We start from the raw sequence: 27,830 nt of genomic DNA on the forward strand, positions 1-27,830 counted from the left end.
ACCAAACTAGAGAGTTTTGAAAATTACCTATGCGAGGAGAATTTTGAAAATTACATATGTGAGTCAAAGATTGATAATGAATAATTTGTGGAAAGAAATACTGAGTACTGGAACTGAGAAACGTAAATATTTTTCCAGGAAAATAAACTTATGAACAGTATTAACATAATAAAGACCATATTCAAAGACCATGTTCCAAGCTACTTTTATATGAAGCACATGCCCTGTGTTAAGCACTTCACCAGGGACTTTATATACTTTATGTCATTGAACCCTCAGAATACTACAACCCTCAGAGGTGGGTATTGTTTCTATTTTATTGATGAGTATGGTGAGGATCCAGAGAGATAATATAATTTACCTAAAGCCCCATTAGTATTAAGTAGGGGGGAAACTGGCTCCAAACCCCATTGGGAATGGATGGCTACAAGGTGGAAGGTTAGGTAGGGGCCATTTAGAGACAGAGGGATAGAAGAACTGACTTTAAAAACATGGAAAGGAATAATGTTTGAAAAATACTTTATTGCTCTGACTTGTCCTGTTAATTGACACATGGATGCGGAGCCTTTAATCATTGTTCTCCATGGCCATACCTCTTTGTCGCTGGAAATTAAAACATATTTCTTTGGGCACCCTTTCCGAGAACTAGCTTTTGAGTATTATTTTAGCTATAAGCCTATGTTAAATTGTAGTTGATTCTTTTTGATAGCCTGCGTCACAAGACTGGCATAATGGAAGCCAAGACAAAAGCGGACATTAAGCATTGCTGTTAGCCTTCCAGTATCTATTCTTCTTCCTCCTCTAGAAAGAACTTCTGAATATTAGTCAGGCACATATCTATCTTATCTACCTCTCAGTCTTCCTCACAGATACATGAGGCCATACAAGTAAATTTGGGCCAAATATGAGGTGCAGAGAAGGTAGTATTCAGCTTCCAGCTAGTAGCCTTAAAAAGAAGGAACTCTTTTTTCTAAATGTGCCTCCCTCCTTTTGATTGTAATATAGACAAGATGGAGCTATAGAAGCCATTTTGGATCACAGGTAAAAGCTAAGGTTTTCCCCTTAGCTGAAAAACCAACCTTCTCAATGGAGGTATTGCTGTAACTGCCCATTTGCTGTTTGAAATCCCGAGTCAGTTGAATGGTCCAGGCCACGTCATCGATCTTCCACAAGGATTCTTTCAGCAACTGTTGTAGGAAGTGGAAGTTAGATATGAATATGACAGTTTCATGTGCTTACTTGGTATTTTTTTGGTTATCTTATCTTTTAAAAGTTTAAATCTATTTTAAATAGTATTATTACTTTTCCTGTAAAATAATTAATTCCTTTGAAACTTTCCTGTTAGTTTATTCTAAAAAACATTTTATGATATGTTCTGAATTTGCACGGAGAATAAGATACACAGAATGTGGAAAAGCAACTTCCTTTTCTTCCTTTAAACATTGTTAAAAGACCTAAAATAGAAATTAATCTAATCTGAAACTTAAATTTGGCATTTTTCTAGTTTCGATAGATTTGGAAAAACTCCATTTGTTAATATTAATTTAACTTATTGCATACTTAAAAAAAAAGACCCAAACAGGATGGAGATTTTTGGAATCAATAATTAAATGTCTTAAAGAACAGGCACATTTCGATGTACAGGTACATTTCTGCAAACTTCAACTCTAGTAACTAAAGATTCGTGGTTTTACCAATACCTATGAGACAGGGTCACATCAATCCTTTGAACCCATGTCCTTTTTCTTTGAACAATACATACAAAGGTGTTCTTTTTTCTTTTTGACAAACACATTGCAATATATATATTATTTCTCCTATATTTTTTCAACTTTAAGCTTAGAAAAGGACACAATGCCAAACAAAACCAATAAAAGGATGTGTATGTATGCTCTTAATAGGAGCTCATTCATGGGTTCTTTAAAGAAACTAAACAGTTTTGGAAATTTAAGAGAAGAAGACATGGGCAGACAGTTTTGGGGAAAAAAAAGACCAGAAATATATTCAAAATTGGAAGAGGAAAAGGAACTGTTGTCAAGGCTTCCCATTAGAAAAAAAATATTTTTCTCCCTAGTAGAGACAGTTATTTTAAAATGGTAGCAGAAGGAAATCTGGTAGGAATTTTGAGAGAGGGAATGGAACATAAAAGAACCATAAATATAGGAGAGAGGTGGATCCTAGAATTGAGGACCAGGAGAGTAGAGCAGTCACTTTCAAATCTTATATTGGATAAGAATCACTGATGGAAACCTTTAAAACATGCCAGTTCTCAGGTACCACCCCCAGCGATTCTAAATCTAGAAGGATGGAGATAGAAGGTAGAGGAGGTGCTGTGGAGAGATCATTGAAAACTGACTCTTCTAAGAAGCCATAGGTAATTCCTAGGTAGGTGCCTTATAAACTGAAAACCTTCTATATTAAAGGCTCCCTATCTGTGGGCTTCCTCCTTCCTGCAAGTTTCTGAAGTCACATCTTTGTAAAATCAATGTCCACCGCCTGTCTGCAATTTACTATTTCTGGGATTTGGTGTCACCTGTAGTGCTGTTAGTTGTAAAGCTCCAAGAAGTTTATGGGTGAGAGAGGAAATTCGTTTTTGGAAATGGGATACAATGTGGCCGTTTGTTTTTTAGACATTAGGAAAAAGACATGAAGCCACAAATAGAAAAGGAAATACAGTTGTGCTTAGGTGCACGGAAGTGGAAATTATATTACTCTGTGCTTCATTATGTGGCTGGTAAAAGAATAAAGTTGCAAGAAGTAAAAAGTTGAAAATTAGAGAAGATTTAAGAAAGACAGTGGAAAAATATTGCTAAGTAAAATCTTCAAAACTGAAATTTACCCAAGTGGATTTAAGATTGTTGTTCAAATTATGGCGATTTAAAGAATGTTATCTTTAAGTGATCACTTATAACATTCTAGCTCTTTTCCAAAGAAAAGAAAAGGTTATTATCCTTGGGAATTTAGTTCCTTTAATTTAGGATGGGTAACTTTAGCTGATTTCATCATGCCATTATCAACAATTATTCTAGAAGCCAGCCTTACCTGAAGCAACATGGTTTCCCATAGAACGGTACTGATGTTCTTTCCTAGAAACAAAAATTGATGTAATAATCGCAAAAAAAAAAAAAAAAAAAGAAACAAAAACCACCCCTGGACTCAAATTCTCCCTGCCAGGCCTCCAGTGATGCTTGAGTTCAATTTTAAGCTTTCTTTTTGCTTATAATGCTTATCTGAAATCAAATTTACTACATTGGCAACATTAAAGTGTTAGGTAGAGAGAAGGTCTTCAATCCATCATAAACATCTAGGCTTTCTGCTAATTTCGATGACTACTGAAATGACCATATTTTGATATTCTAACATGATTAATAACTTTTTAGAACAATACTAAAATAGAATTTCTCTAGATACAAGAAAAAGACAAGAGCGAAAGTAAAAATTCCCACTAAGAATGTTACCCACTAGGTCTTCTTGTAGTATGAATATTGGCAGAGAAACAGAACATAAGGAGTCAAGAAGAAAAAAATAGCTATCTACCTTGTATATCAAGTTCATTGTTTTTATTGCCTAAAACGAGTAATAATGGCTTTACACAGAGAAATGGTGCATTATTTCTTTATGTTCCTGCCCTGCTGGGTAAAGACCTAGCCCCACTCCCTCGTACCTTCCAGAGGCTGCAGAAGCTCAGGTAAACGTATTTTCCATAGGTCTACCAATTTTGGGTGAATGATCTCAGGCAGTATCTTCAAAAGCCCTATTGCACCAGCCCCACGTAACTCCCCTAAACTGGCAGGCATAGATATTACCTGAAGGATAGAAGAGAAAAAGCTCATCAATTTCAGGGGCCTTTAAAAGGCCCACTTATTTTTTCCTTTTACCATTGTTCCAATTCCTTTGATTTCTGCATTGGATAATCTTTTAACAAATCATCACAGTCTGTTCTTATTTATTCTAGAATGAAGCTAATACTTAGCCCATCTCTCATTTCTTTTTCCCTAAGGATGAAGGTGAAAAATATGTGGAAAGCACTAATCAAAAATAAATGGAAAGAAGACTTAGATATATCAATTAATTAAATAAAAACACAAGGAAAGAGTGCTTGAGTAAATGGGGCCAAAGAGAGAGATGGGAAATCCAAACAACAGATGTGGAATTTGTTTGATGGTACGTATGAATGCGATTCAGTATATGCTCACTTTAAAATTATAAGTAAAGTTTAACAAGTATTTCAGAGTGGGAAGGTAATCATGTGAATAATAAATACTCATGAATGTCACTAGTATAGCAGAAATTTATTATGCCTTTTTAGTGTTTCTTTTTGTTTGGAGTCTCCATGTAATTTATGTTAGTGTTTATTTGGAACTGAATTATCCTTATCAGCTTAAATTTGTTGTAGTTTGGTTCTTTGTAACTCACTCACCAGAAGTCTGGCCAGTAGCTGCTGTGGTGAAGGAAGTTTCACTAGAAAGAGAAAGCAATTTTCATCATCACTGTAGGGGTTAGAGATTGGGGTTGGGTTTAAGGTCAAAGCACTGTAGCCTTCCTGGAAATGGATCCCTCATAATAGAAAAGCTTTTCTGTGTTTATGAATGTACAGACCAGCTCCCGTCGAGATGACAAGTGCTGTTGACTCCTTGGCACTGTGCTTCTTCTTCTCCTCTGCCATAATCAGAATTCTGATGATACTAAACAGGGGCTCCAGAGCTTCCGTGTATTCCGCAGGTACCACAAAAGTCAGGATCCTTGGCCACAGCACCTGTGGAAAATAGGGCAAGACGCAAGGATTACTTATTCTTTTCCATTACTTCTCCCTGGTCCTCACTACATGTCTTTCTCTGATGTAGAAGCTTTTCTCCTGTTATTATTTTGCTTTTCGGGCCAAGTCAAGATGAGATCATTAAACGAAGCCTCTGCATAGCACATTCGTTTTCAGGTGTTAGCCGTAGTGAGAGCTGGTCAGTGTTTCTCCGTGGGGAGCCGTAGTGAGTGCTGGTCAGTGTTTCTCCGTGGGGAGCCGTAGTGAGTGCTGGTCAGTGTTTCTCCGTGGGGAGCCGTAGTGAGTGCTGGTCAGTGTTTCTCCGTGGGGAGCCGTAGTGAGTGCTGGTCAGTGTTTCTCCGTGGGGAGCCGTAGTGAGTGCTGGTCAGTGTTTCTCCGTGGGGATGTTGCGGGAATGTGGGGCAGGACAATTCTTTGTCATGAGGGACTGCTCCAGACACTAGGGGAATGCTAGCATCCCTGGGCCCCACTCACCAAGTGCCAGTATTCCTCTTGTCAATGTGACAACCAAAAATCTCCCAAGTACTTCCTAAAACTCCAGGATTGGAGTGTGACTGCCCCAATGGAGAAGCTTGGGAGAGGATAGTGAATGGGCTGCTACTGTCCTCTGTGCTTCAGGCTCTGACTTGCCTGCTCTGGAAGTCTGAAACATTGTGTTTCTTTAGTATGTTTTATGTCCCTTAGAAAACTCTCTTGTGCTAATGGAAACCTTGGTGTCAACTTGTACTCTTCTCTCTTCTTTATCATCTATATTTAATTACCAGACTCAGTCTTTTTTTCATTGTAAGATCTCTTGTGCCCTTCCATGTCTCATTTCTATTGTAATGACATTGCTGTAGTTCCTACAAGTTGCATCTGATCTCCTATATAGTCTCTTTGCTCTTAGTCTACTCATGTGTGAATCTACTAATTCCCTACAATTATCATTTTAAATGTTTAGCTCTTGCTTAAAATTTTCATTGGTTTATCAACCATAAGGTAAAAGTTTGACATTCCAGGCCCTTTAGGGTTTGACCCTAGATTATTTTTTTCATCATTTACTTCTATATCAGAAGGTCTTAAACTTTAGTATGTATCAGAAATATTGGAACTTAGCTGATTGTAGACTTTTGGTCTCTAAGTCCAGTTTGGCTGATTCAGTAGGTCTGGTATGTGACCTGGAAATCTGCATTTTAAGTAAATATCCCAGATAACTCAGGAACCACATATCATCCTAGATGAAGCCTCTGATCTACTACTTAAATGGTGTGGTCTGTTGTTTGTCTTCTGACTGTGCTATGTACTTCTGGGTACTACAGATTCCAAGGCTCTTCCCCTTGAGCTTCAAGTGAATCAGGTCTCCAGTGAGGCCTGAGAATGGCTGCTTTTAACACTTTCCCAGATGGAATAGGGTAAGTTTGGCACTGGTTGCATTAAAACCACTACTTAATATTACCGTATGCATTAGAGGAAGAAGAGAAATAGTATACTAATATTATATATATAAATTGTCATGAACTATCCAGATGTAAGATACTTTATATTAATTATCTTAATTAATTCAACATCTGTTTTTGAGGAAGCACTATGTGCTGGACACAGTATTGCAATACACCTCCTCTAGTCAGAGCATCAGGAAGCTGATGACAAATGGAGCACAAACTCATGCCTTTATTCTTACACAGGCTGGACTTTAAGAAGGTGATCAAAGTAACTGTAAGTGGTGACAAAAGACCCCTTACCTGAGGCATTCCAATGACCAGTGGGTCCAGGGTTTTTAAGACCTCAAGGCTTGTTTCTCGGACAGATTCCTCTTCCTTTTCATTCTCATGAAAGTTAGTTTTCACTGGTTTCTCCTTTAAGAAAGATCAAACAGATGACTTGTTAATGACTCCTAAGGTTGGTCTCCTCTGTCTTTCCTTGGGTGCATTCTCAGACTCTGGAGTAAAGGATGTAGTAACTCAACTTAAGTGGCTCATGGAACCTAGAAATCTTGGCCTTCAACATCTAATCCCTATTTGAAAGGGCCCCCTGGAGGAATTAGTTGGAAAACACACCCCTTGCCAAAAGAGAGAAACAGAAATTGTGAGGCTCCTTTAACTGCAGATATCCCCTCTCTTTCTCAGACCTTTGTCATTTTCTTAAGGGCAAAATTTTCAAAGCATGCTTCTTTGTGGAGGGAACTCTGATTTCAGTTGCAACTAATTTGCTAAAATCACAGAGATCATAAGCGCATATTTTTCAGCCAATTTATCCAAAGAAAGTTGACCTCAGTTGCTGCGGTCTGAGTGTTTGTGTTTTCCCAAAATTCATATGTTGAAATCCAAACGCCCAAGGTGATGGTATTAGGAAGTGTGGTCTTTGGAAGGTGATTAGGTCATAAGAGAAAGGCCCTCATGTTTGGAATTCATGCCCTCATGAAGGAGACCCTGGAGAGCTAGCTATTCCCTTCCACAGTGAGAAGGCACCATCTGTTAGGAAGGAGACACTCATTAGACAGTCTTGGACTTCCCCGCATCTTGAACTGTGAGAAATAAATATTTTCTGTTTATAAACCATCATTTCACGGTATTTTCCTTTATATATGGTGAATGTTTTTAAAGGATTTTAAAAGCATGCTCCATCAGCATACAGCTTTTTCTCATTTATATAACAGATACATTTCTGTTCGTGTACAGCAAAGGGTTAGAACCCTAATAAACTTGTTTACGATTTCAGAAGTAGCTATTTTAGAAATGCACTTCATAGAACTTACTTCACTGCTCCATGGTATTTTGCTATAGCAGCCTGAATGAACTAAGACACCATTGCAGCAAGTATTGATATCTCTTTTGCTTTCTCTGAAGCAATCCAGTCTCTGTGCCCCTCTCCAGACAATCCCAATCCAAGCTTTTGGTGGCTAGGTTAACTTAGAGAAAACTGATTTAACCTATCTTGTGCTTATTATAAGTTAGAGGTCATTTTACCAAAAAAAAAAAAAAAAAAAAAAAAAAAAAAAAAAAAAAAAAAGAACTGAGAAGACTAGAGGCTGTAAAAATTATCAACAAAAGTGACAAGATTGAAATATTACTTCAAAATCAGTTATTTAATTGAACTCTAGTCATTTTTAATTTTTTTACAATTTTTTTAAACTCTACTCCTGTGACAGATTAAGGACCCTAATAGTTTTTTAAAAAGAAACATAGTTGAGCGAACTGTACTTTTTATAGTGCATCACTCAGACCTATAGCCTCTGCATACCAGATTCCTGTTCAACATTGTAAACTGGGAGAAGACATAATCAATCAATGGCCATCCTTCCCGAGCTTCAATATAGGACTTTTCACACATGGTTTGGATGAGGAGAAGAACAGAATTTCTTACCTAGGGTAAGAACAATGCAATAGCAACATTTTACTATGTTTTGCAGAAGAGAAATTTACCTTCCTTTATTCTATAATCTTAAGGAGAATTAAGTGGGAACATTTTTGAAAAAGGAACATAAATTGAATAATGTTAATACAGGTTGAATAATTCTTATCCAAAATGCTTGGGATCAGAAGTGTTAAAATTTTGGAATTTTTTTCAAATTTTGAAATATTTGCATTATACTTACTGGTTGAGCATTCCTAATCTGAAAATCCAAATTCCGAAATGCTATAATGAGCATTTTCTTTGAGCATAACTTTTGAGTGTCATGTTGGCTCAAAAAGTTTTGAATTTTGAAGCATTTCAGATTTCCTTTGGATTAGGGATGCTCAACCTGCAGAAAGTGACTGATAGGTTATGAAAGAGTCACCAGAAATGTTCTCTTTAGGCAAAATCTTTCTCCTTGGTTCCCAAAGACATATTGTCTATCACTATAGATTATGAATTTTTGGGTAACTTTGGGCTAAAACACTGCTTCGCTTTTAAAATACTCAACCAAAGATAACATATTGAACTACAGGTCAACAACTGCTTATTCGCAATTTCAAAGTCCAAACAACTATGAAAACTGGAATTTTGTTTCTTAAGTTTAGTGCCAACTCATTTGGTGGCAAACCCAAACTGAACTGTTTTAAAGCTATTTGTAATCTTATTCTATGCTGTGTGGATATGCATTAATTTTCTTGCAGAAATATTCATGGATTTCGATTGTGGGTTACTATCAGAGAAATGTTTTTCTAAAAGCTGAAAAATTGTCAATTCTGAAATATATCTGGCCCCAGAAATTAGAGTGAAGTTTTATGAACTTGTATTATAGTATTTATAATAATTTGGTTTTAATTTGTTTATTATGTTGCTTCTCTGGTGAATAGAAACCTGAGAACCAATCCCTTAGTGAACAGGCCTTTGAAAAGAGAGTGGGAAGAAAAAAACCATTTTGAACAGGGAAGCAGAGTTATATGGTGGCCAAAACAATTAGCATAAAGACTCTGAGTAGTCTACCTAGAGAAGAGGTACACTTTTTCTCTATTTTTGCCTGGGGAGTTGGCCTTCCTCAAAGATCTATGCTCTTTATGCTATCCTAAACTCCTCTTGTAATTCTTCTTTTGTCTTTTGCCAGTTACTAGGCCAGGTTTTTTTGTATAATCACTCTATTGCTTTTTATTGCAAAGCTTTTACTATTTTAAATGTAGTCACTGGCAGTCAAAGCTTCTTAAAAGAATTTATTCCTCTTAATTGGCTTCTGTCTAGCATTTTATTCCAAACAAAATGTGGTATTCTTACAAAAATGTAATAATTGATAATGTTTCTTGTTTTCCCAGTATAAGTTCTATAACTTCTAACATAGAATCCCCCCCCCTTTTTTTTTAAAGAGAGAGTCTTACTCTGTTGCCCAGTCTGGAGTGCAGTGGTGCAATCTGGGCTCACTGCAACCTCCACCTCCCGGGTTCAAGTGATTCTTGCGCCTCAGCCTCATGAGTAGTTGGGATTACAGGCGTGAGCCACCACTCCTGGCTAATTTTTGTATTTTTAGTAGATATGGGGTTTCACCATGTTGACCAGGCTGGTCTCGAACTCCTGACCTCAAATGATCCACCTACCTCAGCCTCCCAAAGCATTGGGATTGCAGGCATGAGTCACTGCGCCTTAGAACACTTTAATCAAATAATCAGAAATATTGAGCAATCCACTATGTGCCTTACTTGCTCTAGGTGGTGCCTGGTTGGAAAGTAGGATGTCTATGCTAAGAACAAGGTTTAGGGATTATTATTTCCTGGATGAAGATACATTATCTTTATAATTAACAAGCAAGTTTTAAACTATCTGAAGTACATTGGCATAGTGAGATACAGTCTCTTGGCTCTTATTCTACTCATGTGTTAATCCACTGATGTCCTACAATTATTTTAAATAAGCAAAAATCTTCCTTTCACTGAGATATCTTTTAGCTGTGTGTACTTTAGGCCTCTACCTTGATGAAGTTTATCTTTTTGGAAAAGATGGAGTTCTTTTAAAAATGGAATTGACCACAGAGTTCTTTATAAAATAGTCTCATAAGTAGGTCATTACAGAATCAAAATAATTTCATTCATTCTTAAAGCTACCATCGACAAAAGTTTCTATTAATTCTCTTACTTTTGTACTGAGATCACCCATGACGATTTTGACTGTTCTTTCTATTGAAATGATGTGATCCCTCAACCTGGGCTCTGAAAGACAGAGGGAGAAACTGAGAGGCCTGACTCAACAGAAGCACAGTATGTTCTAGGATTGACGAAAAGCTATTCGAATTATGGCACATAATTGCGAAGTCTCTTATCTTTAACAACTTATTTTTTTTTCAATTCCCTCCCATCCTCTTTGTTTCCAAATCTTTAATAATGTCCAGTGCTTTCTTTGTTTCTTATTACATTTGTTTCATTTTGTTTGAAATGTTAGGTTCCATCGTGGTTTCAATATCTCATTCCTGGTAGATCAGATCTAAATATTGTGAGACTGCTTCATAGCCATCTGCTGATTCTTCAGTAAATCAAGGTGCTAACTGGATGTTACAAAACTATATCATACGATGCAAAAACTAATTTTTGTATTTTAGCAAATCTAAGATATCACCAATTTTATGATGTACCATTATTTCATATTGTACCAAAAAATAGTAGCTAATTACAATTAAAGATGCATTCAATTGTAAGATGCATTCGATGTTATGAAAATATGTGCTTCCTGGAATAAAATATGGCAATTCATTAAATTCTGCTTTTTTGTAACCATATCAATCTCTAGAGAATTGTACACGCTCTCCCACCCACCCCTTGATATTGGACCATTTAATCAACCTACAAGAGCTTCTAAATTCTAACTTTAATTCTCAAAAATTCTGCTCATTCTTCTCAACTGGGTGCATCCATAAATGTTATGAGAGAAGTGAAGTAACTAAAGATGCCTGTTGAAAGGAATTATAGATTGTGGAAGATTGAGAAGACAGAGTTTCATTTGCACATGATGTTATATAAGCATCCAAAAGATGTAGGATAGGATTAGAGAGTGCATAGGCTTCAGTCTGCTTCTTGGCATGAAATAAATCACATTGGTTTCGACCCTCTTGCTTACCCTCAGCATTGACAGCCGACCTTAACAAGGTCAAGATTCCCATTCGAATGGCTTCATTATTACTTCTTATTTGTTCATCAAAAAATTCCATCAGCTCTCCAGGATTGGAATGGGCTGCAGGTTCAAGAAACACTAGGGCTGTAAGAACTCATTTTCATCTTTGGTAAAATACTTGTGAATGGGAGGAGGGAAATTCACCATGAAGATTATCCAAGGCACTCTTCAGTTGGTAATTTGATTTTATTATGCCTATGCTTCTTCAGCGTCACAGAATTAATCAAGCAGTTTGGTTCCTAAGAGAGCTTGCTATGCCTAGGACACTTCTGTTCATATCCGTGAATGTGGCCTTATTTAAAAATGAGGGTCTTTGCAGATATAATGAGGTTAAGAAGGTTATTAGAGTGGGCCTGAATTTAATATGACTGGTGTCCTTATAGGAAAAGGAGAAGAGACATGGGGCACAGTGAGAACACCATGTAAAGATGGAGGAAGAGATGGCAGTGATGCTTCCCCAGCTGTGAGAGCTGCAGGCACTGAAGCAGGGAGGGGTGAACAAAGGCCTGGCTGGAGGACAGTGGTTTATTCTAGAAAGTATCACGGATAAGGTGAATTAGGCAGGGACTGGGGAGAAGAAGAAAGTATAGCGACAAAGGGGCCAGTCAGGAGAGAAGTAGAAAGGTATGCATACACATGACAGAAAGATATGCAAGGAGGTAGAAGTGATGTAGTATTTAGGGGAGTGAGGAGGTTCAGGAGGTATTGGATTGCTGCTATCCCTCCTCCTCAGGGACTGTATGGGAGCATAGTTTTGTATTCTGACCCTGGGATTTTGGTGCCCCCGTGCACCCCATGTCAGACCTTCTAATCAGGTGATATAACGTAAGGTCAAGATAAAGAAGGATAGAGTGGAGGACAGAGAGAGAGAGAGAGAGAGAGACGGAGTGACTGATGGTTAAAGAGGTGTAGACATTAAGAGATAACCAGGAAGAAAAAAGGGTGACTTTGGATTTGACACAGACTCAAATAATCTCAAACACCAAAAAAAAAAAAAAAAAAGGACAGAAAAAAAAAAAAAAGAAATTTCCTATTTTTAGGGTTGTCAACTCACTCCATCACTCCAGTTTTCCTGGGACTTCCTTGGTTTGAGAACTGAAAATTTTATCTCCCTGGACCTATCCCAGTCGTGGGAACCCTGGCATCCTTGGCCATTCTTCCCATCCTGCTCCTCCTGGGAACTTGTAGGGAGAGGGGCAGGCACAGAAAACTGTGAGTTAAAGAAACAGTGTGTGTGTGTTTGTGTGTGTGAAAGTAAGTTAATGTGACAGTTTGCCCTCCTTTTACCATTGTCATCATCATCACTTGGGGACATTTTTATTAAAAGCCTTCTAGATGCTGGTCCTACCTAGAATGAGAAAACAGCTTGAAGCTTCCATTTCATTTTCCTTTACTGGAGGCTCTGGAGCTCTGCAGATCTGAATGGGGGTGGAAATCAGGTGGTAGATGTTAAAGACAGAAAACAGGTTGAAATTAAAAATCGGAGTTGACAGCATGGTCTTCTTACCTGTTGCAGTAAATTGATAAAGATGGATCTTCTCAAACTCCTTGGAAGGCCAATGTCATAAAGAACTGTTGCAGTCAGTATTTGTTTTAGGCTCTAAAGTGGAAACTCCCACAGGTTAGTTGGAGGCTGCCAGGAAAGCAGCTGCACAGGATGTGGAAGGCAAATAATCGTGTTCTGAGAGAAAAACAAGCTCCTCATCTTCCTGCAGTTACAAGTTTTCTTGAATGATTCTGGCCCCTTCTACCCTGTTCAGTGCCTCAGCAGCTTGGAATGAACATCCTCTTTTTTTTTTTTTTTTTTTTTTTTTTTTTTTTTTTTTTTTTTTTTTTTTTTTTTTGAGACAGAGCCCTGTTCTGTCACCCAGGCTGGAGTGCAATGGCACAATCTCGGCTCACTGCAACCTCCACCTCCCGGGTTCAAGCGATTCTCCTGCCTTAGCCTCCCAAGAAGCTGGTACTCTATGGGCATGCACCACCACGCCCAGCTAATTTTTGCATTTTTAGTAGAGATGGGGTTTCATCATTATGGCCAGTCTGGTCTCAAACACCTGACCTCAAGTGATTCACCCGCCTCTGCCTCCCAAAGTGCTGAGATTACAGTTGTGAGCCACTGAGCCAGGCCCAGAATGAACATTCTTAATCCCTTTCTGAAGTTCCCTTCATCCAGTGATACAATCTTTTCCTACCTCATATTCCTCGAGAGATACTTAAATTCAGCTGCCCAAACAGGAGTTTAAACTCCTTCGGCTCTTTTGAGACTTACTAGCCTCCGGGAGGGTTGCATGTGGGTTCTCTGATTCAGTTCTTTTAGGGTATGACTCTTACCTGAGTGACATGGAAATCAATCTCTTTGTCTTTATACTGGCTTAGGAGCCAGGGCACCTGGCCCAGAGCGTATCCGCAGAAGTCTTCCCGATGCAGCAGCAAGCTCACCGTGGGCCCGTGGGCCTTAATGATGCTCAAAGTCTGTACAGGCAGCAAACAAATACCATTTCTGAAACTCCCTTGGGTTTTTCATAGGTTTTCAGAACACCAAGAGCTTTAGGTACTCCCCAAAACTTTCCTCGCTGCTTTCAGTCAAGAAATAGTTCTTTAAATTCTTTAAAATCTTTTAAAAATGTTCAGATTAAGATCATTGCATGGGACAGAGCTGTATTTGTATTTACATCTGTATTTATACTGATACTCATTTTTAATACTTGCCCTTCTCTCCTATTTTTTTTTTATTGTATTTTTTTGAAACAGAGTCTCACTTTGTTGCCCAGGCTGGAGTGCAGTGGCACGATCTGAGCTCACTACAACCTCCGCCTCCCAGGTTCAAGCAATTCTCCCTGCCTCAGCCTCCTGAGTAGCTGGGATTACAGGTGCCCACCACCATGCCTGGCTAATTTTTGTAATACTAGATTGTATTTTATTTTATTTTATTTTATTTTATTTTATTTTATTTTATTGAGACAGAGCTTTTCTATTTTTTAAACCTCTCTCTAATAGTCACTTTCTTTCAGTGTATTAAGCAATAGAACTTACCTCATCTTAAAGAATCTTCAAGCTGTTGTGGTGGCTCACACCTGTAATCTCAGCACTTTGGGAGGCTGAGGCAGGCAGATTGCCTGAGGTCAGGAAATCGAGACCAGCCTGACCAACATGGTGAAACCCCCATCTCTACTAAAAATACAAAAAGTAGCTGGGCGTGGTGGTGGGTACCTGTAATCCCAGCTACTTGGGAGGCTGAGGCAGAAGAATTACTTGAACCTGGGAGGTGGAGCTTGCAGTGAGTGGAGATGGAGCCGCTGTACTCCAGCCTGGTTGACAGAGTGAGACTCCATCTCAAAAAAAAAAAAAAAAAAAAAAGAATCTTCATTGATTCTACCTCACTTTGACCCCAACTGTTACCCCCACCTGACTCTGTTTCTCTTTCCTGCCCTTGGAGCAAAGCGTTTCCAAGGTATGGTCTTTATTTGCTATTTCTACTTCTCAGCTCCCATTCACCTCCCAATCCACTAGAATCTTGCTGCCATTCAGTGTAGAAAATCAACAACTTCCAGATTATGAAATATAAATGTGATAAATTCTGATTATAAAAATGTAGAAATCACAAATGTTATGATGAAGAAAACGTAATACACAGAGTACCCATGGATAAACACTGGTATATTTTAGTATATTTTTTATTTATTTGACTTATACTTTCCTATGTTTTCTGTGAATTTTAATTTATTAAAGATGACATTATTCTTATAGAGTTCTATATTCTGCCTTTTCTATGTAATGTTTGACAGTTTTTTTGTATCAGCTACATTTTACAACAAATCATCTCAAAACTTAATGGCTAATGGCAACTATAATTTATTTCATTAAAGACTATGCATTAGCTGGGGGGTTCTTTCACCATACATTTCCAAGCAATGGATACTTGTCAAGATTTTTCCTGAGTGTTGTAACACTCAGGACTAGATCTTTGCTTCTTGAAAACTTCTCCTTTCTAAGCTTCTAAGACCTCATTCTACTTCACTTTCCTACACTCTTAGCACATTCCCTATTCTCTATCATGAGTTCTTCTCTCTTGCTTTCCCCTTAATATTGATGCCCTCCAGAACTGTATTTTTGCCACTTTCCCACTCTATATACTCGCTTTAAACAACTCCATCTAAATCCACTTATTTGGTTGTTACTTATGCAATGATGATACTCAAATCTATATGTCCAGTTTTTGCTTTTCCTTTTAAACTCCAAATGTGAATATCCTCAAACCTACTAATATCTCCACTTGACAGTACCATAGGTGTTCAAATCAAAATGTCTACATCAAACCCATTTTGTACTGTTCCATATTTGTAATTCCTCCTCATTTAAATTGATGATCCCAAGATTGCCTGAGTCAGAAACGTAGGAAACCATCCCAGGTGTTTCCATTGTAATAAGCTTCCAAATGATGCCAAGTCCTGGTCATTCTATTCTTCAGCATCTGACTACTCTGATCAGTTCCAGGAACACTATGTTAATTGATCTCTTTACCATTTATGAGCTGGAATATTTCTATAGCCTCCTAGCCAATAGTCTTATTTTAGTCCACCCCATACCACTCTATTTTTAATGTTGATATTAGAATGATTTTTCTACTACAGTACTCAAATCCTTGCTTAAAACCTTTCAAGCGTTTCTTGTTTATTAAAAAAGGTCCAAATTTGTATGTAGCAGCTAAGGCTCTTCATTATATGACTAAGATCATCTTTTTGGTTTCATTTCTTTCTGCCTTATGTCTTTTTTTCTCTCTTTTCTTCCCTGTCTCCCATCACACTAACTCAGGTATGCACGCTACCCCATTTTCAACCTCTGCCTCAGTAAGTTTTAGTCCTTCTGTAGGGAATGCATCTTCTCTGTGGTGAGCAGCTTCATGGGCTGCAAGGATCAATTCCAATGCTGCAGCTCACCAGGGCAGTTAAGTGCTTCCCTCTCTGTGCACCCTTCTCACTTTGTGTACCTTCTGTGCACTTGCCTGGCTCTTCCTGTGGGGAGCAAGAAGAGTAGTCGTTAAACAGATGTATTGAATTTGTTTTCCAGGTGCCTTGAAGAAAACACTTCCCTACAGAATATTTTTAAAGTTCCATGTTGCTAATGATTTAACTACCTCAGGATGTTAAAAAAATAAATGCTTTAATAGTTTAAATGTTGAAAAGAAACTAGAGAAAGTTGCTAAGTGTTAAACTTTTTATAATAAAGCAATGAAGAGACCTAAATAGGATATCATTTAGCCTTCTTAAAAAAGCTATAGCAGTTAAGCAAGATAAAGGGAAGACACTTTTAAAACAAGATATGTGTGAATGTACTTTGTAATCTATTCTTTACAAGGACAAGGCACTGCAGTATTTTGAAGCAGCCAAGTATATTCTTTAGATGTTATTTTATTTAATCATGATATTCTTAGACACAAGAAGCATCTGTGAACTGCTATTTTTCCTAATTAGTGACTCAGCTCAAATATGAGTTTTAATATATAAAATGTGAAATATCTAACTTTTTGGGTTTACTTTACTCATTTTATCTTATTGATTGTTCTTTCCACATACTGAAATGTCAGTTTCATGAGTGTGAGATTTTGGTTTATTTAATTCCTGCTATAACCTCAGCATCTGGAACAGTATCTGGCATGTCATGGGGATTCAATAAACATTAACTGAAAGAATAAATAGTGATTTGAAATAGGTAGAAAAAAAAGAAAAAATTGATAAATCTCATAAAATACAACCAACGGCTTCCAAAAATACTGACTCTAATTATCATGTTACAAACAGAAGAGAAATTTCAACCAGCATGTAGGGACATCCAGCTTGAGGCATCCTGAGGCCCACTCACCTGCATGGGTGAAGCCAAGGGAGCCCACTTCTCCATTATATACCGGAACAGCATGAAGATCTTGTCAGACAGTCGGTTGGCATCCAGTCTCGGGTAGGGAAAATCTCTCCAGTGGTTGACATATTTGTAAATGGCTTTGCTGAATTTCTCAAGGGCTGCATTTAAAACACACAACCACAGACTGAGAAAAATATAAAGATGGGACAGACGATAAAATAATTTGAGAAGAGAGTGCTGATGATTAGTAAATATGTAATGGTCTTACGACTGCATCAAATACACCTATAGAAAGTACTCAGCCACAATAGTGAAATGCAAATTAAAAGCATACTAAGACACTACTATCCAGAATGTCTACAATTTAAGACTGTCAATGCCAAGTGTAGACTAAGGTGCAGTTGCTATTCTCACATACTGCTGTGGTTCAAGCATTTGGCAGGACTCTTTGGCACTATCTAACAAAGTTGAATATGCATTCTATTTGACCCAACTATTCCAGTCTTGTGTATATAGCCATTAGATATGTGCAGATACGAGCACTAAAAGTTTTGTATAAGAATCTGTTCATATTAGCTTTTTGTTTTGGTAATAGCCCCAAACAGAATATAGTATAAATATCTGCTAGTAGGTAGAATTCTATTACATTCTATAGACATGTAAGAGAATACGGAAATAAAAATGGGCAATAGCTCCACAGAACAGCATGGATGAATCTTACAAACAGGCAAAGCTAATGGTGTTTGAAGTTAGGACTGTGGTTACCTTTTGAAGGTAACATGAGGGGGCTTCTGGGCTCTGACAATCTCCCACTTCTTGACCTAAGTGGTGGCCACATGGGCAACTTCACTTTGAAATAACTCATCAACATGTACACTTCTGATTTGCGTGCTCTTCTGTGTCTATCTTTTACTTCAATAAAATTAAAAAGAAATCTAAGCCTGCCAAAATACCATTTGGGCAAAGAATCCACATATATTTGCATGAAATGCATAAAATAATAATATTATTTTCTTCAGCCCTTGTGTGCCACTTATTTTGCTAGATGTTAAAGAAAATTAATTAGTCCATTCTTCAGGGACTCCTCACATTCACAAAATACCCTGGAAAAGACCCTGAGCATGTTATAGCTGTAGAGCTGGCCATTTATTGGCTCATTCATGGTCTCTCCAAACTCCCTATAATTTCTTTGAGAATCTCCTGCTATACTTTCTAATAATTTATTTCTTGGTGTATGTGTGTATGTGTGTGTGCGTTTCTAACTGACTTGTAAGCAACCTGAAGTAAGGGATGATGTCTTGCTGGTTCATGGTATGTGAAGCAGCCAGCACAATGTCTGCTAATTTGCTGATTGATCAAATGACTAGGTATGAATGAATGGATGGACGGCTGAATGGTTGGCTGGATGGATAATTATTTTTTATACCTTTTCTTTAGTTGCAGTCAGGCAAAAAGTTGCTTTAAGACCAAAGGGCGCTTAGATAATTTTATAACACAGAGAATTCCCTTAGTAATGTTCATGAGGATTTCCAGTTTTATTTAATTTTAATTTTACATTCTTGGTTGTTAATATTAAATGTAGAAGTGCTGTTACAGGCTCCAAAGTTTTTTTTTTTTTTTTTTTTTTTTTTGCAGGAACACAGTGTTAGCTATGATAATAAGTAGGAATAGTAAAAAGTATTGAAAGTAGGTTAGTCTAGTATAGTTGCACAGGTCCTTGAGTCAGACTGTCATAGTTGACAGTCTTAGCTCTGCCATGTACTGGCTGTGTGACCTGAGGCAAGCTGTTTGAAACTTTCTAAGTCCAATGTTCTCACTTGTAAAATGGTGAAAAACATGCTACCCATCTAATGTGGTTGCTGTGAGAGTTAAATGAAATAGTAATCTTTTTCTTTTTATTTTTTCTTTTTATTTTTTTTTTTGAGACAGTCTCGCTCTGTCGCCCAGGCTGGAGTGCAGTGGCGCGATCAAGGCTCACTGCAAGCTCCACTTCCCGGGTTTACGCTATTCTCCTGCCTCAGCCTCCCGAGTAGCTGGGACTACAGGCGCCCGCCACCATGCCTGACTAATTTTTTGTATTTTTAGTAGAGATGGGGTTTCGCCATGTTAGCCAGGATGGTCTCATCTCCCGACCTTGTGATCCGCCCACCTCGGCCTCCCAAAGTGCTGGGATTACAGACGTGAGCCACCGTGCTCTGCATGAAATAGTAACCTTTTTTTTTTTTTTTTTTTTTTGAGACGGAGTCTCGCTCTGTCTCCCAGGCTGGAGTGCAGTGGCCGGATCTCAGCTCACTGCAAGCTCCGCCTCCCGGGTTTACGCCATTCTCCTGCCTCAGCCTCCGGAGTAGCTGGGACTACAGGCGCCCGCCACCTCGCCTGATTAGTTTTTTTTTTTTTTTTTTTTTTTTTTTGTATTTTTTTTTAGTAGAGACGGGGTTTCACTGTGTTAGCCAGGATGGTCTCGATGTCTTGACCTCGTGATCCGCCCGTCTCGGACTCCCAAAGTGCTGGGATTACAGGCTTGAGCCACCGCGCCCGGCCAGAAATAGTAATCTTAAAATACCCAGGGCAGTGCCCAGGCACACAGCAAGTTCTCAATATATATGAGATAAAAATATTACTTTGATGACAGAACAAGAAGAAATGGGAAAGATGGAATAGAAGAGCCTTTGTTAATAGGTAAAGAAGACATTCCTGACAGCGTGAGCTTTTAAATTACAAAATAGCAGTGTTACGGTATGTTGGAAGTGGAAGGGAACGTAGCAATCACTTATTCTGATGTTTTTAGAGTTGAAACTGGGACCGAGAGAAGGGCAGGGTCACTTGGTGGCTCAGTGGCTGAGCAGAGTCAAGGACTAGGTCTCCAGTCTCATCCAAGAAACCTCCCTGTACACTGTAAACACTACTTTCTAGGAATTCCAAGGCACGTTTTTCTCTGTAGGCTCTTGATTTCTGTGACGTATTTCAGTTTTGGATAGAGGAGTTTGTGACCATAGTTTGCTTGCCTGTTTTTCTTGATTTTATGATTGCTTGTAGTTTGGTTACTTTGTTTAGTCATCATTATTACAATATTGCATTATAATCAGATGTCAAAATTTAACCTATGCTAAGAACTGTTAAGTGCTGATAATCATTGCCAAGAAAGTGTCCTCCAATTAGAAAGGGAGGTCAGTTGAAATGGAAGTTGTACAGGGCAGTGAAGAGTGTAGACTGGGTGGTCCCATAGACCTGGGTTTGAATGCCTCCTCTGTATCTCATTGACTGTGTCATCATTTTGGGAAAATTCCTTACTTTCCTTGAACCTCAGTGTCTCCTCCATACAATGAGAAAATAGTACTTATCTTGCAGAATTGCTGTGATGATTGAATGAGATAACTCCCCTGCTGAGGACTTTCCATGTGGTAGGCACTCAGAAAGTGGTAACTATTATTATTCAAAAGGACAAGATTGGAATTAAAGGGAAAACAAGACTTTTGCTTAATTTGTAAGACAGTTCATAGTCTGGTTTCAAGCAAAAAGGAAATCATCGGGATACCCACCAATACAGAAAGTCCCCTTCATCCTTTCATCCTCGGCCAGCCTGAGCATGGTTTGCATGGTGAGCAGGGTCATCATCATGAAGGGAATACTCTGGGACACTGCAGTGAGGGGCAGAAAGGAGAGAGGTGTTATTTGTCTTCTCAGATTTGGGGTTCTATGACTCCAAATCAACAAGAAGCATTTCAGGGCTGCATGGAGGAGGCAGATGAGGTGTAGTAGAAAGATGTTTTTATAATTCCCCTATCTCTGCCCCACCTTAATACCAGGCTATAGTTAGATAATCAAGGAGGGGCTGGTTGAAAATAAGGTTCTAGCTACACAGCCATTTGTACCTGTTGTTAAGTGGCAGTTGCTTATTTGGAAGGCAGCTATTCTCACCACTATACCATCAATGCTGCCAGCAATTGCTTAGTTGGATAATTAATTTATTAATGTCAATCTCTCCCACCAGATCTTCCCTGTATCCCCCAAGTATATGTAAACATATATAACAGACGATTCCTAAATATCTGTTAAATACAGTAGTGTAGAAATAAATGATAGCGATCCCTATTTCACATAAGTGTTCAGTGGTTAGTAGAATATACCTTACAGAAAATGTGCTTCTGCAAATGCAAAGCTGGATGAAGGGGAAGGTGAGGATGGGAGAGTGGCCAAATTCAGAGCAGTCTAGACTAGTGGCTGGGCAGCAGAATCATCCATGCTCATTTTAAACAGCTGCCCATATCCCTCTATCAATATTTCTTGGTACAGAAGAAGGTAGAGATGCTATCTTTTCTACCATTTGCTCCCATTTAGCTTTTAGACAATTAGCAGTTGTCATTTCCCAGGGAAAACATGGAGAATATTCCCACTGTACCATAGCTGGTTGCCAATTCAGCCAGGGCAAGCACAACGAATTCATTTGGTAGCTCTAAGATCCTGAAGTTACTTTGTACTTCATACATAACAGAGTTGAAATCATGTGCAGCAAGAGACACCAAAACCTCACCAGCTAGCATTCTGATTTCTCTGAGCATCTGAAGAGGAAAAGAAAAGTAACAATAACAACTAGAAAAGGGGCAGAGTGAGTCTATGGAGGGGAACTAGTCAGCATAATATTTATGTATGTATTTATTTATTTTTAAAATTATAGATTCACGGGGTACATGTGCCGGTTGGCCACATGGTTCAACTGTGTAATGGTGAGATTTGGGCTTCTAGTGAACCCTCACCATTCCTCCCACCTTCCCTTCTTTTGGAGTCTGCGAAAACATCTACTGACCCCCAAATCTGCAAGAACACTATTAAAACCAGTTTTTTAAAGTGCAATCAAGTTACCTCTGCTTTCCAAGCAACTGACACCTATCAAGAATCTTTCACCATGGTTTTCTAGCAGCCCGTTCTCTACTATCCAGCCATACTATTTATAAGCTACTCTAGCGTTGGGACGAAGGGAGAACAGGCTGTTACAAAACCATAGTGAGAAACGCTTGGTAGGTGTCAGTAGCTGGAAAAGCAGAGGTAATTTGAATGCATTGAAAATGCTGGTTTTAACAGAGTTCTAGTAAACTTGGAGGTCAGTAGCTGTTTTCTTGCTGATTGACCTGGTACCATGAACACAGGACTTATATTTTATGTTTAAGTGATGCAAATTACTGTGGTTGAAAGACTGAAAGGAAAAGTGAAAGAAAATGAGCTAGGAATTGAGAGCTTTGGTTTCAGTGTTAATCTGGCCTAATTATCTCCAATATTGTTGGTACTGGGAAAGACTTCCGATTTTGGTGATGGTGAGCTAGGTAAATTTGGTCAACCCCTCCTCCTGAGGAAAATAAAAAAGACCCAGATAAGGTATTAAAAATATATACTCATAAAGCCATCAGCAAACTCACAATATAGGTTGGAACGAATTACTGAGTTGAGGCCTGGAAATGATTATTGATCTAGAGAGGTAAGTCCTGCATTTGAGACTGTTTTGTTGCATTTTGAAGCAATAGTCAGAGTTCAGGGCCAACCAGTGGTGACTCTGCTCATCCCACCTCTTGTCTTTTGGGCTAAGACACCAAAGGGCTGTGCTCAGATGAAAGGTTAAATTGGTATTCTCATGAATAACAATCCAATTTTGAGTTATAGAAGTGACCCAGAAATCTCAAGCCCTGAAAGCAATCATAAATTGTTTGTGCCATTGGCGGGAACAAGTAATTCTTTCTGGAAGAGATAACATCATCCTAGGATTCAAATTATTTCTACAAATTATTATTTTTTGCTATGTTGTCTATCAGACAATCTAAGATAAGTAGGTACATAAAAAATAAGTCATAAAGAAGCCAAGAAAATTGGTTTCTAGTTCTGTCAATAGACAGCTATGTTCCTTCGAAAAAAATATATCTCTAATTGTGAACTTCCTCTTCTAAAAGGAGATTGGATAATATCACCTCTAAAATAATTCTTATCTTTGCCTCAGTTTCCTCATCTGTGAAGGAGTAAATATCAGGCATTATAAGGATATCCAAGTTACCGCAAAGAACAAATACAAGTGATTTGTGGTCCTGGCAACAGTGTAGAACAACTTATTGATGTCCACATGGGTGCAGTTGGATCACTTAAAGACCCTTTTCACCATCATGAACCAAACTTACATTGCTGTCTCTCATGTCCTTAGAAGCATAATAAATCAACTGTTGGACAATTGCATCATCCAAGATGTCAGTATTCTGAATAAGAGAAGTGAGATGACTGTAAATGTCTTCCTGTGAACATACAGAGGCATACACAGAAATTTGGATTGCAAAAATAAAGAATCAAATGAAGTCCTAATGAATAACACCATTAAAGTAAGCAATTTATCTTTACTACACAATGGATTTCATATTATATGTCTTAATTGAGACTTTCTTTTTTTTTTTTTTTTTTTAAGGTGGAGTTTCACTCATTTTGGCCAGGCCGGAGTGCAATGGCATGTTCTCAGCTCACTGTAACCTCTGCCTCCTGGGTTCAAGTGATTCTCCTGCCTCAGCCTCCCGAGTAGCCAGGATTACAGGTGTGTGCCACTATGCCTGGCTAATTTTCGTATTTTTAGTAGAGACGGGGTTTTGCCATGTTGGCTAGGCTGGTCTCGAACTCCTGACCTCAGGTGATCCACTTGCCTCGGCCTCCCAAAGTGCTGGGATTACAGGCATGAGCCACCATGCCTGCCCTTAATTGAGGCTTTCTGAACATAACGTGCATCTTTAGGAGTCAAAGGCTACAGAGCAAAGTTAATTCTAGAAACTATTTTAACTTGGCTACATTTCTATGGCAAGATCTAATTGAAGACCAGGATAGGCTACCTGCCATTCCATGTCTTTTGAAAATCACTGTTGTGGGTCACTCAGGGGAATGGAAATGCCTGTCAGCCTAATTGCTGCCCTTACTACCAGGGAGTTGATATGGTACTAGGGAACACACTGTAACTCCCCAAGAGGCTGCTAAACTATGAAACTGGATCCTAAGGGACATTTACAGGCCCTTGTTTCATTCATGCCTCTGCAGACAGAAAGTTGTGGACAACCTTTTAGACAGGGCCTCCGGTTGTGTGGCTTGACTCGATGCCCTGTGTGAGGGCTCTTGTAAATCTTTTAGGTGGCTATGTGTCCTCTGGAAGACGAGAGACTGGCGTTCTGAAATCTCCAACAGCTTCAATATGTACCTCCAGCCACTGCACCCATGCTTAAGTTGTTAAATAGCATCCTTTGCATTACTCCTCAGGGCTGGTCCTTGGGAAGTTTGAGAATAATGCGTAAGTTTTCTTTGCTTTCTTCCTTGTATTTTCTGGGCCTGCCTAACTATTTCTGTGAGTCTTTTTCTTGCTCCATGTGCTTACTCTTCTGTCTGCAGGCCTTGTTCTTTGGCAAGGCTAACATTTATGGAGCTCTCACCACATTCCTGGAACTGTGCCAGACTCATTATCTGGAGCATTTTATTAATACTCACAAGTCCCTGTGTTAGGTACCACAAATACATTCATTTTATCGGTGAGGAAATTGAGTTCCAGGGAGCTTAATGTAGTTAGTATTATGTACCGATGCTACAATTTGAAACCAACAGACTGAATTTTAGCTGTCATCTTAACCTCTTGGTTATGCTGGCTATTATTATTCTTTAACTAGACTCACCATAAAATAACTAGGAAGTGCTTCTTAAAAACATATATTTTCTGATCCCTTTACTGGAAATTCTCCTTCAGTGCTTCTGGGATCCGGAGGTTATTCTCCAAGTGATTCCCAATGTTTGAGAAAGAGTGCTCTTTGGGAAAGGTGACTTCTACTGAGAGATTAATGTAATGGTTTTCAACCATACCTAAATGTTTGAATCACCTCCAGGAGCTTTAAAGGCTCAAGATTTTCACAGACTGATCCAATAAGAATCCCTGGTGGTAGGGCATGGGTGTTGATATTTTCCCAAAACTCTCTAAAGGATTCTAGTACGTGGTCAGGGTTGAGAACCACTGAATTAAGAGACAAAGGTATAGGCATTGCCCTTCACAAGGAGACAACACTGAATAATGATTAGGAACATTTTTTTGGAGTCAGATGGACTTGCTTTTGGATATAGTCCTCTGTTCTTAGTTGAGCAAGTCGTGTAACTTCTCTGTGCCTAATTTTTTCTCAGTTATCAAATGGAAATAGCAATACCTACCTGATAAAATTGTTCTGGGGAGTGAATATTATACAATACACTGTTGTTTGGAAAATATCTAGCATTTTCCTTCCCAGATAAATGTTCGATGAAGGGCAGTTATTTCTTTTATTTTATAGAAGGTTGTTGAAATGTGAAAAGTCTTCAGTTCTTAGGTAAACTTCTAGCTGTGAAATAGCATTATAGATGAGCAGGGAAGAGCTTTAGGGATTTTTGTAACAACCCTCAAATTATAAAGGAAACAGTCTCATCCACATGTTTGTAAGTCTGACATACACCTTTCAACATCTGCCTATATAAAGTTATAAAAAAGAACTTTGTTTTTGCTGTTTTCTAGACATAGATGCTGTGATTCTTGAAATGCTAAATATCATTGCTTAAACATTACAATGACTTTCATTACAACAGCATTTACTGAAAAATTGAATGCCATGTAACATGCCAGAGAAAAATGAGAAAGTTGAAGCAAAGAAAAATATATACAAAATGTTGCAACAACAAGACTGAAAAAGGGAAAAAGATTTTTCTCTACTTTCCCTACCTTGTTAACAATATCTTCCTTGTTCAGCATGCCAAGAGTGAGGTTAATATCCCCAAACATCTCTAAAATGTACAGAAAAATACAAATTAAAATATGTGCTGAAATGTCCTCCTGTTAATTATTTTGTAATCAACACAGAAAGTTCATTCATTCATTTATCCTCTCTCTGTCTCTCTCCCTTGACTGCTAGCTCTTTGACGGCAGGAACTGTCTTATTCATATCCATGACATAATTGAAACTAGCAGATGCTCAATTATTATTATTATTTTTTAAACCTAAATCAAATGTGAAAGGGAAGGTAAAAGATGCTGGATTCCTATTTATCCCTCCAGGCAAGTGGGCATTGCCTTGTAAATTCTTTCTTGCAGGGTTTAGCTCTAAGTGTCAATGAGGTGAATTTCTCACTCCTGACTTGAGCATTAGAAGGCAGGGGTGCAACATAGCTGTTTATTTTTCACTCGTCCTCCCCTCAATACCTCTCCCATCTTCTTTTTCCATGCCCTCTTCAACTCCATCTATTCTCCTGTGCCTGCTGACTCCCTCTTTTGGTCCCTTCCCCATGTCCTGTTTTCTGACAATGACCTAAATGTGTTTGACTTGCATTTTCTATGAATATATGTTTTGGAATAAAGCACTCTAGAAAACTGGAAAAAAATGGAGTCAAAGGAATTGAGCAATTTCAAGCTACATGGCAAGTTGGTAGGAGAAATGCTTTTGGAGATGAAGATTTCTCATGAATTTCCAAACCAAACAATATACTCATTTAGGGCAATCCTTTTGGCAAAGCAGAAAGGCAGCCATACCTGGAAATTGGGAGAAATACTTCCAAAGGACTCTTCTAGTATTTAAAATTAAATAACAAACTGCCTTTCTTTGATATGTAGCCACTTTCTCCTCAGGTAGACTATAAATTTTAAAGCACAACCATCTCATAGGCTTCCAGTCTATTATTGATCCTTCACAAACAGCATGACTTTATTCTGTATTTTGCATACCATTTCATAAATCCTTTGAGGTGTACAGACCTCCCACAATGACGCACCACCCCCAGACCTCATATATGCTTATAATTCCACAGACACAAAACACAGGGAAGAGCCTTGACTTGTCAGGATCTGATGATGCTTACCTATGAATTCCTCTGTATTGGGTGTCATGTCTTGGCTGTTTCAGGGTCTCTAAAAGATAGCACCTAAGTATTCGAAACAGTAAGGCTAGAAAATCAAACAGGCAGATTGACAAGTTTCTCATATAAGGTTCACATAAGCCTCTCTAAATGAAAGTGCCTCCTCCACTTGATTAGCACAATGGTCTGGGAGCTTCCAGCGATGGGCTTGCTGTTGAGGTTGATACTGTATTCTACCCCTATGACATTTTCTTGTGTCTGAACTCCTGCTAACCAACAAAATGGCTGCATCTCACCAAATATTTCCCTTTGATGACCAGAGTATTTGGGAAAGAAGTAATTAGAGACTGGGATTCAAACCATTGCTGTAGACCGAAGGTGCTCCTCTCCCTAAACTTGAGTCCATTGATCACAAATTCAGGAATACTTTTCTGTGATTGCTTTAGTGTCCTGATGTTGGGAAAGGCTTTCTGGTGAACTCGTTGATTGTTATACTTAGTGAAAGTCAGTCATAGGAACTGAGCATGCTCAGTGGGCTGGAATGTACTTCAGGGGCAGTTGGATGGAATGTCCAACTGACAGCAGCAAATCGAAGCCCTCTCTACCTCCCTCTCCATTAATTCTTCACTGGCGTGTTCAGGATCTTGGCCTCACTCCAGGCTCAGGCTTTTTCTCTGTCTTCATGCTTTCTTTTTGTTTTCAAATTATTTTTTATCTAGACCAATTTTCCATAATGCTTTCAACTTTTCTAGCATGAACTGAAATCTGGTTCCCAACTATA

The 27,830-nt window shown here is 38.5% G+C and overlaps 1 protein-coding gene across 1 annotated transcript in view; it reads right to left on the reverse strand.

Moving 5' to 3' along the window:
* The window catches only part of MROH2B (maestro heat like repeat family member 2B), a 69,856-nt gene extending 42,776 nt beyond the window's left edge, over positions 1-27,080 (reverse strand). Inside the window, exons 1-18 of the mRNA XM_010381757.2 lie at positions 27,053-27,080; positions 25,923-25,984; positions 23,344-23,454; positions 21,585-21,744; positions 20,725-20,823; positions 17,189-17,343; positions 13,661-13,801; positions 12,837-12,929; positions 12,678-12,747; positions 11,276-11,389; positions 10,301-10,374; positions 7,997-8,119; positions 6,499-6,612; positions 4,600-4,756; positions 4,421-4,461; positions 3,665-3,806; positions 3,043-3,086; positions 1,080-1,187 (exon numbers count right to left, since the gene is read on the reverse strand). Coding sequence (XP_010380059.2) covers positions 1,080-1,187; positions 3,043-3,086; positions 3,665-3,806; positions 4,421-4,461; positions 4,600-4,756; positions 6,499-6,612; positions 7,997-8,119; positions 10,301-10,374; positions 11,276-11,389; positions 12,678-12,747; positions 12,837-12,929; positions 13,661-13,801; positions 17,189-17,343; positions 20,725-20,823; positions 21,585-21,744; positions 23,344-23,454; positions 25,923-25,984; positions 27,053-27,080 — 1,836 coding nt within the window. The remainder of the gene's footprint in view (positions 1-1,079; positions 1,188-3,042; positions 3,087-3,664; positions 3,807-4,420; positions 4,462-4,599; positions 4,757-6,498; positions 6,613-7,996; positions 8,120-10,300; positions 10,375-11,275; positions 11,390-12,677; positions 12,748-12,836; positions 12,930-13,660; positions 13,802-17,188; positions 17,344-20,724; positions 20,824-21,584; positions 21,745-23,343; positions 23,455-25,922; positions 25,985-27,052) is intronic.
* Positions 27,081-27,830: the final 750 nt, after the last annotated feature.

The sequence above is a fragment of the Rhinopithecus roxellana genome, chromosome 3 (genome assembly GCF_007565055.1).
Source record: "Rhinopithecus roxellana isolate Shanxi Qingling chromosome 3, ASM756505v1, whole genome shotgun sequence".
In the NCBI taxonomy this organism is placed as follows: Eukaryota; Metazoa; Chordata; class Mammalia; order Primates; family Cercopithecidae; genus Rhinopithecus; species Rhinopithecus roxellana.